Source organism: Pantherophis guttatus, chromosome 1 (genome assembly GCF_059756535.1).
Source record: "Pantherophis guttatus breed Tessera chromosome 1, ASM5975653v1, whole genome shotgun sequence".
Lineage (NCBI taxonomy): Eukaryota > Metazoa > Chordata > Lepidosauria > Squamata > Colubridae > Pantherophis > Pantherophis guttatus.
In genome coordinates, this window is record NC_142063.1 from 262944254 (window position 1) to 262956521 (window position 12268).

At 36.5% G+C, this 12268-nt stretch overlaps 1 protein-coding gene across 2 annotated transcripts in view; it reads right to left on the reverse strand.

Annotated features, from left to right (window-relative positions):
- SHPRH (SNF2 histone linker PHD RING helicase) overlaps window positions 1-12268 on the reverse strand; it is a 54342-nt gene that overhangs the window by 17838 nt on the left and 24236 nt on the right. For both annotated transcript variants that reach the window (XM_060692265.2, XM_060692266.2), the window contains 5 exons: window positions 6618-6706; window positions 3844-3936; window positions 3061-3168; window positions 999-1141; window positions 41-214 (listed from right to left, as the gene is read on the reverse strand). In XM_060692265.2, coding sequence (XP_060548248.2) covers window positions 41-214; window positions 999-1141; window positions 3061-3168; window positions 3844-3936; window positions 6618-6706 — 607 coding nt within the window. The remainder of the gene's footprint in view (window positions 1-40; window positions 215-998; window positions 1142-3060; window positions 3169-3843; window positions 3937-6617; window positions 6707-12268) is intronic.

The window sequence follows — 12268 nt, forward strand, 5'->3', positions numbered from 1 at the left end:
CTCTGTTGTTTGCCCCATGGCCAATATTTTTTACACCTACTTGTTTAGCGGCAATCTTACTGGCCGCAGATGGCAGATCGTGGCAGCCTCAATAACTGCTTTGGAAGGAGGTCCTTCCAGATTTTTCACAGCTTCTCTCACTTGCTTCTGCAGTTTTTTCACTTCTTCCATTTGAGTTGTCAGAAGATACTGCAGCCCTCTGCAATCACGAAATCTAGGAAGAGATAAATGGGTATTCAAGGATTAAAACATTATTTCAGAACAGATCTATTCAGTCACGTATCTGAAATAGATGGGCTTTAGTTGCAATCTGCTATTTCCAATGTGGTGTTATAATTAACTGCATAGATTTTTAAACAAAATAGTAATCTCCAGAATAAGTTATTTTTAGGGATGAACTTAAATATGTGTAGATTCCATATATCTTCAGAACATAAAAATGGTTTTACACATACACACAACACGCACGCACGCACACACACACACACACACACAAATATATATATATAGCCAGAAAAAAAAAGGAAAGTTGGGAAGATAGAGAGTATGCAGATCAATTTACGAGAGAAGTGATATGAAAAAAGCTATATCCACCAACATAATAATTGCCATCTTTGTAGCAGGACAGAAAGTTATTTCCATTTAATTTAAATTATTTTAATTCTATTTACTCCTCTGATTGGATATGGACAAATAACATAAGTTATCAGACAAACTACCCTGAATAGACCCACTGGAAGTCTTAAAACAGTTAGAGTAGGTCTTGTGGTTATTATGAAGAAGCCAACTCATGCAATTTACACGTTAACAACCAGCATGAGAATTTCTTATGTCTCTCCCTCATTTAGTCCAAGACTGCTCAGCATGAACGTAAAACTGTACCGATCCACTTAATATTGCAAGTTTATTGCAAATCTTTATGACTTCTCCCATAAACAACATTATAACTGCAATGAAGAAGTTGAAATTTAGCAACATTTTTTCTATTTGTGACTTACTTATCTGCCATAGAGAGCTTATTCATTTGCTGTTTGTAATTGCTGGTTAGATCATTTTGTACTCGCTGCACAAGCTCCTCATCTATTGCGTACTGTATTGCTGACTGAATCACATCCAACCACCAAGGTGAACTAGAGCGTATCTGGGGTATAGCAGAAAAATTATGACCATAAATAAATGTCCCTCATGCTTTCCTGGACCAGGTTGTATCATGACAGGCTTAACAGTACTATGAGATCAAACTAATGATGAGAAAAGTTGTCTTCTCCAAGTATCAAAGAAAAAATACATTATGCAGAGAAACTGAGTTAATGGAGTAGTAGTATGACTTAAAAAATAACCACCAAAGGAAAGAAGGACATCATACATGGATATGCAATAATACAGGCCCAGGTTGTTTTAACAAGTTCTGATGTAATGCAATATTATGCTAGGAAATCTTTAGCAACTTACTTAATAATTTTAAATCAACCTGAAAAATCCAGCTCTAAATATATGTTTGTCAATGTGTTTATCTATATCAATTTTGATAGCTATTAACATTTCCACATGTTGTCCATGTGCCCGTGTACAACCATAACTATCTTTCAAAAATAGTCTGATAATGTATTTTTTCTTGTGCTTAACATGCCTGGTAGAACAAAGGACTATAACAACAACTTCTTCCTATTGGATCAATACTTGAGTTACAAACTTCCTATCTATCACCACCTACTTTGTGAAATTCTAAAAAAAAATAGTAGTAAATGCTCCCGATACCTTAAGGTAGTTTCTGAAGAAAAAAAATGTAAGATCTACCTGAAGCACAGGTTTTTAATCACTGAAAAACAGCACTCTCAAAGACAATGCCTTGTTATATCCCTTGCTACTGCTCCCAAAGACGAATGCCTCCATGATTCAGTGAGTCATTCCATAACTACATCTGTCATTTCTAGTGCTGCACAATGCTCTCTCTAGCATGGATAAACAGTGTCAGACTTTGACCAGCAGGCATGGACGAAGTCCCCGCTGAGCTATGAAGCTCAACCATCTGTACTGTCTTACCTCATGTCAATTTTATAAAGTTAGGCTAAAACATCTAACTGAGCTCATTACAAAAGCAGAATGTATGATATCACACTTTCTAGAGATCCTAATTATAAAATGTCCTTAGTTTCCTTAGTGTAAAGATACCTTCTGATTTGGAATATAGAGGAAATAATCAAAGTATTGACCCTCAGTACTGGTCTGGAAGATAGGAATCAAAGATACACATATTTTTTATCTCCATGCTGATGCTACAAGATTGCCTTATGGTCAAGCTTCACGCAAATATAAGTTAAGAAGCCGATATGGCAATCAGTTTCTGATTGATTAGTATTGGTTTGGATGTCTGTATCACATGAAATCTAGAGGAATTACTACACTCAGTGGGTACTGTTCTGTTCTCAATTTGGTATAGAGGCAGCATCTAATAATAGCATATACAGAAACTAAACTGATACCTAGGAAGAGAGACAATAGTTGAAATTATAATAAATGCATTATGCTTTTATAACGAATTATTTGAAGAACATGGCCAGAGGTATAGTTATTGTCCTAGCAGATAATTCTAATGTGGAGACATTTTTAAAGTTATCTGACTACATGATGGCAAGATGTTTTAACAATTTGGCTAAAGTAATCATAGAACTATTTCTAAGCTAGATATTTTTGTACTTTGTCTTCTTAATAAAGGAAAAAAGATGTGACCATCACTTAAACATTTCTAAAGAACCTAATTAGCTTTTGAATGATAGGCTGTTAATAAACAATCATATTTTTAATTCACTAAACTTATAACAGAACCTCAATTTGTGCTGTGCCAAACATTTCAAATTAAACCATTCTGAATTTGGAATACGACTATTTGAGTGTGAATGTCTTATATGGGATGTGGCATCTTATCTGAGCATGTTTCTAATATTTTCTAATTCAAAACATGCACATCCTGATTTCAAGATGCCCTGTAATAAAGGATGAAAAAATATAGTATCTTTGTATGTTAAAAAGATAAATCAAATAATGGCAGCCATGTCTTACTTTCCTTTGGAGTTCATGAATTGTCTGTATAACTGGCTGCAAAGCCTGATGAGCTTCAGCAACTTCTGCATTTGATTTACTCATATAATGCTGGCGGAGTTGTTCACACTGCATTTAAATGAAAGATTAGGTAGTCATATAACCTTAACAGAAACTCTTTTAAAAAAGAAATACCGTTACTCATTAGATATATTACTGTAATTAAACAAAGTTATTCTGGAATATTAGCCTGGTTTGATTAATGATTTCAATAAAAGATAACGAAGTATAATTAACAGATGCTTTGAGAAGGGGAACAGTATAATTGAACTCTGGTAGAAGACTCCAGGCAGGTCCAAACAAATATCTTTTGGGGGGCAGGGAGGAGTCAGTTATTTATGGTATCAACCACAATGTCTATTAGATAGCCACAGTATAGTTCTAATTTTTTCCTCTGACATTAGTGAGGCAGTCTAACTTCAGATGGAGAAAAGTGGCTTAAAACTGTTTCTTCTTCCCCAGTCTTCAAAATAATTTTTGCTTACGGCACCGGAAAGCAAACATCAACAAAAATCTGGGAGTTGACATGGGTGCTCCTCAGGAGACAAAGAATCCCCATTCATAATCCTGTGATAATTTTTTGCTGGCCCTGGAACTAGTACAGATTTATTACTCTAGAGTTTATCATGAAATATCCCATATGGAAATGTACTATGTTTGTAGACACAACTTATCTATTTTTATTTTTTTAGCAAATTGGTACTCCTTCACACACACTCTGAAATGTATACAATGAACAAGTACCTCTTCCTTAAGTCTGCCATCTCTTAAAGTGGGTGATATCCCAGGATGATTTGCTGTCAGAAGTTCCATCAGATTGTGTGTAGAATGAAGTCTCTGTCAATGTAACATATATGCCTGTCATGAAGTCTATTATAATCTGAAAACTATAATAGGAAACTGTTTAATGTGTAAAAGATTTGCACACTAAGGAAACTTAGAACATAATTTCTTACTTTTAATTGTACAGTGCTATATATACACATTTACAGATCAGGGCAACTGACCAGGATGGCTATTTTGTATGGTCAATGATCTAACCTTTATTTTTTATTTTTATTTTTTAAAGTAAAGGTCTGTGAGGGCTGTAAGGAATATGGATGATGATGTGATGAAAAATTCTGCTCATTTGAAGGGATTTTGTGGACGGACGAATGAAAGGTTTTAAAATGGTTGCCTTAAGCCCTTTGCCTCTTTTGTCCAAAACATGTATTTCTGAACAGATGAAAACATTTTCACTGCTGAATTTAAATAGTGTACTAAAAGCAGAAAATTTGAGCCGGGGGGGGGGGGGAGAGGCTCCTTGAATTCATGGCATTCTTTGCTCCAGATTCTGTGTTTGACCTTCACAAACCCTGCCAATATCCACATCAAAGAAATGGAGAGGGAGAAAAAAAGTAGGCTTTTAGAATGGAAATATGTGATACGAAAGAATATAAATATTGTAAATCAGTAACTGGAAAACACACACATTCTTTATTTCAAAAGCTTTCAAAGCATTCAGAAGCTGAAATGAAAGAACCATCATTTCAAATTATCGCTGTCAAACATGTGTATACAAATATATCAGTCACTTGGACAATGACAAATAGAGCTATACAACCACACAAAATTGATTCAATAATTTGTTCCAGAAAATTACTGAACTCAATTCAGTAACCGTGGAGAACTACAGAAATGACCTTGGAGAAAGAATACAAGTAGTCCTTAACTCATGATTACAACTGGGACTAGAATTTCCATTGCTAAGTGATGCAGCCATAAAGCAACACCACATGACCCCATTGCTTAATGATGGCACTCCACACTGCAGTCATTCAGCAAATTCCACTAGCCATTAGGTAAGAATCTACCTCAATCCAAGCCATCCCAAACTTGAACTCTCCCAGGCCTAAGACTTGGTTCTTCCAAGGTAAAAGACTGCCTCTCCTTCAACTTCCCCCAACTGCCTATGCCCCCCATTTCTATTATTTTGACCACCCTGCACCCTGCCTTGCAGGGCAGCAAGCAGCCCCAGAAGCATGTGGCTCAGGTGCTTCGTGGCATACCATGACTCTGGAGCTGCAAAAAATCCCTGAGCTGCTGCACAGCATGAAGCTGCAGCCACCCTGGAAGTTTCAGCTACCCCAGTATGGCCCAGAAGCACAGCACAAAGCCACTGTGCCCTGGGAAACTCCAAGAATGCAGTGCAAAGCCTCTACATCCTGAGAAGTTCCAATAACTCCTCTATTGCAGGAAGCACCCCAGTCCAGGCCTAGCTGCAGTCACCCTTGCCACCCTGAATCCCAGGGACCCTGACACCTGAGCTGACCATCACCACCTTTTTGATCTTGCTACTGATGAGATGTGGCTTTTCTGGCCCTATGAAGCAGCTGCCGGCCATGTGTGGCCATCTTCTCCAGGTCTCACAATAATGGGCATGCAACTTTGAGAACAGTGCATGCGATTTGGAGAAAGGCACAAGCAGGAAGAAGGCCTGGCATGGCCAGCAGCTACCTTGCATAGTGCCATTCTGGCATACTGTGCCAACAGAAGATGGTGAAGACCAGCTGGGGGCAGCAGATCTATGATTTGTAGGACGGCAGGGCCCCAGAGGAACTGGGGACAGTGCACAGGTAGAGGAGAATTACCTCAACAACTTGCGACTTTCCCTGCTGGCTTTCCCAATGACTTCCTAGAAAAGCCAGCAAATAAAGTTGCGAATGGCAAACATGTGATCATGGGGTGCTTGGCAACTGGTCATAAGTGCAAAAGAGTTGTCAATTGCCCAGATAGTAATCACCTGACAGCAGGGGTGCTGCAAGAGCTGTAAGTTCAGGAACCAGTTGTAAATCCTTCATTCAGCATTGTTACAACTTTGAACAGTCATTGAATGAACAGTCATAAGTCAAGAATTACCTGTATATCAGTAAAGCAGAATACTGACATTTTTTCATGGAACCTGTTTCCTGACCTGGCGTGGACCTCAGTCTTGAAAGCCTGTAAAGTACCATGTTCCAAATAGACTGGTGCAATCCCTTCAAAAATACCCATAAAGGTTTTAAAAATACCACACCAGTGGAGGGTTGCTACTGGTTCACCTCAGATTGGGCGAACTGGTAGTGGCGGCAGCGGGAGGCTCTGCCCACCCACCTGGACGCTTCTGTGCATGCGCAGAAGAGTTGCATGCGCACACACACGCGCATGCCCACAATTGAACCAGTAGCGATGGGTTTTGAAACCCACCCCTGCCACACACCAATAAACTAAAATAAGTAATTCAATGCTAAATGGAGTATTACATATGTAAACACAGCTTTGTTCTAAAGAACTGCATTTATTTAAGAAATTTATGCCTTGTTCTTTAACAGTATTATTTAGATCCATCTGCATCAATCACAACTGCAAAATAAAACAAAATGGAGAAATAATAATTGCTCACTACTTGTTTATTCATAAATAAATTCATAAAGGTTTAGATTTTTTAAAAACACATTAGTTTATGTGTTCTTTCAAAATAACCAAATTAGTGTACATACTTGCAATGAATCTGTTTTGAGCTTCTCTTTATGTTCTTCAGAGGAACGTAGAACCTCTCTGTACAAGTCTGCTGCCAAAGCATATTCTCCTGAAAAATTAGCACATTTCAGATTAGATCATTGCATTTCTGTCTTCTGCTTACATAAAATTATACATCATCATTACCTTTTTTTAAAGATCTTTAAATTAAAAATATATACATGAGAATAAATGAATCTAACTGAAAAGGATTTGGACTACCAAACTTCCACTCTGAAAATGAAGTTAAAAAAAAAAGTCTACCACAGAATTATTACTCCCATAATAAAAAGAAGACATTTCTTGAGTTGTCCTCTTCACTAAAGAGGATGTGGGGGGAAAATAATATGAAGCATTAATCAGGGAATTCTTTTGGAATTAACAAACCAAAATGTCCAAAATCTGAAGCCTCATCTTTGCCCTGTCAGTTCTCTCTTGTTCAGCTAGTTCATGGTAAATCTACCATATTTTTGACAGTTTGTTTCAATTACCAGCAGGTAAGTCAAACTTCTTACCAAATAGACTCGTGGAATGCTTCCACTGAATTTCTTTCCATTGCTATAATCCTTCTACTAAAACTCAGATAAATGAAGTGACCAAATAACAGCTTCAAATTATTTGTGAAAATTGATTTCTGCTTGCTGGTTCTCAAAGTATTGTCCTTGCTGTTCCTTGCATGTCTTGTGGTTGAAGTTGAAAAAAATATACCAGGAGATGACTGTTAATGTGCTATACTTCAAACAATGAACCAGGCCCAATTCAAGTATAATAGAAAACCACTATCAATTGATATACATGTTTCTCTTTCTGTTCTAATTTTATAACTCCGAAGAAATCAGTTCAATCTGTTTTTAATTTTAAACCATATTCCAATGTGCCTGATATTGAAAAGAATCTGGTATCAAAGTTGGATTTCAGATTCTGACCTGTTCTTTAAGTTAAACAAAACATAAATTTCAAAGCAGGAAATGTGTAATTGTGATTTATTAAGCACAAGCTTCAAATCCTCTCCTTACAATCATAAAAATGTAGAGGGGAGAGGAAATATATAAACCAGAAATTCAGGCAGGTTTATTTATGTCCAAGGAAACTGTGATTTCCCATTGCACTTGAACTCTAAAGTTGAGAACTTCACTTGCCACTCACTGTAACTTCCATGAAAAATATTATTACATTATTATTTAAAGTTATGCTAAAGCCTGAATGACTTGGAAAAGACAGTTCCTTGCATTATCATAACTATCTGATTGAAATGGTAAAAATGAGTATGTAGTATTTATAAACAATATTTAAATATACAATCTCTTTGAAAAATACAAACACAACATGCTGAAACATTGTTTAAATCCAGTTCATAAGAAATTAAATACAGGTAGTCCATGACTTACAATAGTTCATTTAGTGACCGTTTGAAATTACAACAGCGTTGGAAAAAAGTGACTTATGACCATTTTTCACACTTACAACTTACAAAATTCAGATGCTTGACAACTAGTTTATATTTATGACAGTTGCACTATCCCAGGGTCATGTGGTCACCTTTTGCCAACTACTGACAAGCAGTCAATGGGGGAAGCCAGATTCATTTAGTAACCATGTCACTAACTTAACAACTGCTGTGATTCACTTAACAACTATGGCAAGAAAAGTCTTAAATAAGGTAAAATTCACTTAACAAATGTCTCCTTTATCAACAGAAATTTGGGCTCAATTGTAGTTGTAAGTTGAGTACTCTCTGTATAACATCAATTAATAATATTAAAATGAGGAATTTATTAGTTCTGGAAGGACTAAGCTTATGCACTGTCAGTTTAATAGACCATTAACATCCTGACATAATCATAATCTCCTCACATTAGAACTCAAAATCCAAGAATGGTTTTCTTCTCTTCTCAGCACTTACATCCTTTAATGAATTATTTTCCAAAATTCCAGAGATTGGAAGTATTAAAACCCCAGATTTCCTAAATCCAAATCCATGTGTTCCTGGGAATTTCCCTTTCCTCCCTTCTAGCAGACATTGATCAGAGGTGGAAATCCCTGTCCTTCCATAAAGACCAGTTGGAAAAATAAGTCAAAATTGTGACTTTTACTACCCACAGAAGTAGGTTTAGGTCATTTTCCTCAATAAATAAATGTAATTTTTTGACACAATTGTTTAATTGGGTTAGCTTTACCTAGTTTTAGAATTTATTTGGAGAACAGATCACATTTTAGATTCATATTTATGCAGAAATATTGAAAATCCATAGGGTTCACAAACTTTGAAACACCACTGTATTTTATGCTGAAAGGCAAAGCATGTGATCTACGTTTAAGAGTCACAATTATTGGTTTTCCTACTTCAGTCTGATCTTTCAACTCTCATTTTCTTGTTTTTTCTTTGCAGGAAGAATTACAGGGGTATGATTTTCTCCTCAAGTTTGCCACCAGGACAGGTACTATGACAGGTATCTATGAATGCATTATACTATTCTTCTTCTTCAAGGAAAAAAAGTCTAATTGCCTTTTGAAAAAACATTTTTGAGACAATTATGAGCTGGATGACTGAGAATCTCCACAGATGTTATACTATAAGAACTAATTCATGACAAAGTATTCAGTATTGGAAATGGTTCCAGAGGTTTTTTTTTTATTTCATAAATCCATCTGTTGTTTTCAACTAAAACAAACTGCGAAAAAAGCTATTTCTTAAGAGTAACGTTTCCTTTTGGCATTACAATCCATAATTGACATTCACTTGATATTTAAAAGAACTGCAGGCAAACTACTATGAAAAGAAAATATTTCTCACTAATTTTGAAGAAATCCAGTGAACTTAAGACCAAAGCTGAAGCTGCTTCAAGTTTCATAAAGCCATAAAACAATATATAAGACCAATGCCTTAACAAATGTGTTTTATAATCAGCAATGGGGCATGGGGGGAAGGGATGTTCCTAGGAGGGATGAGCAAAGAACATCAGGAATGTATGCCAAGAGTATAGAATCCCAGCAAGGTCATTCAAGCATGGCAACCCAGTTGCCCAGCTGAACTAGCAGACTCCTACATTGGGCAGCAGCAACATAGAAGAAGATGCTGGAGGCAGATGATCACTTTAGTGACAATGACAAAGGCATTGCTTCATACTGCACAGGATAGTCAAGATAAACTGACTAACAATATAGTTCTGAATGAGGACCCCCTCAGGTTGGATGCTCCTCAACATGCGACTCAGAAGTGCTGAGAATCTTTTGAATTACTAAGGGTGTTCATGGCATGGCTAATTTAAAGCTTTCAGGGCATCTAGTGTAGATGCCAGAGTTTCATGCAGGGGAAAAAAATATCTGAAGTTACAATGATAAAATTACAGTCATGACATGAAATCTAAAAAGCATAAATATGGGGATGTTCAGCATACTGAAAGATGAAATGAAGTTGACTAAATATTGTGTTGATATCTTAGACATCAGAGAATTTAAATGGACTGAAATTGGGTGCTTTCAGAAAGAAGATTACACTGTTCACTATTTGGGCACAAAAAATAGAGAACACACTAAGCTTTCATTTAGGTAAGATGCAGCAAGAACAATTGATCACAGTGCAATTAGTGTCATTTAGATGTTGCAGATCACTCTTTAATATGAAAATTATCCAAGTTAATGCTCCAACCACTGATGCAAAAGAAGAGGAGGTTAATGAGTTTAATGCTCAATTTCAATTTGAAATCAACAGAATATGGAAGCAAGATGCTGGAGATTGGAATGCCAAAGGGGAAAATATTGAGGATGAAGATGTAATTCGACTATATGGAGCAGCAGCATTTCTGCCAATGATTTTTCATTGCTAACAATCTTCAAATAACCAAAATGATACCTATAAACATGGACATCAATGCTTGCCATACACAAAAATCAAACTAACTATATTATTGGTATAAGGAGATAGCGGAGCTCAATTATAACACCCAAACATAGCTAGGGGCTGACTATGAAAAAGATCACGAACTTCTCATGTAAAGGTAGAAAGTTAGGCTAAAGTGAAAAAAAGAAAGTCAACCAGAATCCATGATGTGATTTTGAGCATATAATCACCGTTTTTAAGGAGAACACCAAAAATTATATTAAAGGCTTAAATCTCATTAATAGGGAACTAGAAGAACTGTGGAATGAATTTAAAGGATGAATGTGAAAAGAGACCAAAAAACTGAACAAAGCAAACTGGATATCTGAACAAATATTCCCTACTAATACTAGAAGAAGTTAAATCATCATCCTAGTCATTACTAAGTCAGAACAAATGGATATTTTTTCTAAACATATGCCATGGCTTGAACGTCTGGAATCTCCTTTTCATAAGGGGCTGTAAACTAGCACTATGTTGCTAGAATGTGAAGTTAAAGATATTATACAATAGTTGCATACTCAACTATCCTTCTTTGGAATTAGTATGAAGACTGACCTCTTCATCGGCCTCTGTAATTTTCCAGATTTGCTGTCATCCTTTTGGTTAGAACCTTTACAAGCTCTTCCTCTTGCCATATTTTTATAGATATTCCATCAATTCCTGTTCAAGCTGGCTTTAGAAAAGGCCAAAGAACATGAGACATTATTGCTGCTGAACAATGGATAATTGAGAAAGCCAAATACCAAGAAGTCAATATGTATTCCACTGAATACAGAAAGATCTTTGATTCTGTTGATTATATCAAACTGGAAAGTGTTTAGGAAAATGGGAATCTCAAAACACCTCATTTGTTTTCATGCAAAACCTATTATTCACAGTCCAGACAGAATGTGGCTGGAAAGTCTCCCCTTATTTATTCAACCTATACAGATAGTCCTTGCTTACTGAACACTCATTCAATGACTGTTCAATATTATGATGGTGCTGAAAAATTATGACCAAATTACGATCATTTATGACTTTGACAGCATCCCTCAGTTATGTAATTGTTATTAGTCAGTACATATTGTTCTGTGCCTGACATATTTTTTTTCTTTTCCTCACTTACAGAACAGAAAGATTGGAGAGAAAGGAATTGTAAGAAAATAAACTGTTTGTTCCGCCACATACTGAAAGCAATGGAATTGTGTCAATAGCTCGGGGATGGGAGCCACGACACACTATACAAACAGATTACAGTATTCTCTTGAAATCCCTTCTCCAAATTCTCTGCTCTGCAAATAAGCCAGAGAAAGGATCTGGCAAGAAGAGATTGCTTATAGAAATTATTTGCTCACCCAAAGCATGTCTTCTCTGCTAGCACAGGTAGGACAGGACAGTCCCAATGGGATGAGATGGTTCCTCAAGTAGCTTGGATCCATACCATGGGCTTAAAAGATGATTACCAACACCTGGAATTACACCTGGAAGCAGACCAGCAGCCAATGCAGTTCATGGAGCAGCAATGTTACATGTACAAATTTTGGGGCCCCTAGAACAGCCCATGCTGCTGCAGTCTGCACCACCTGTAGCTTCTGAATGCTCTTCAAGGATAGCCCTATTGAAAGCAATGTGATCATATTGGCAGGGGGAAAGGGTTAGGCAAAGAAGAGATTTCTACAGAAATTGTTGGGTTTTTTCTCTCTCCGCTCTCAGAGCAGAAAGACTGGAGATGCAGAGATTTTAAGAGTATTGTAAACTCTTTATGTA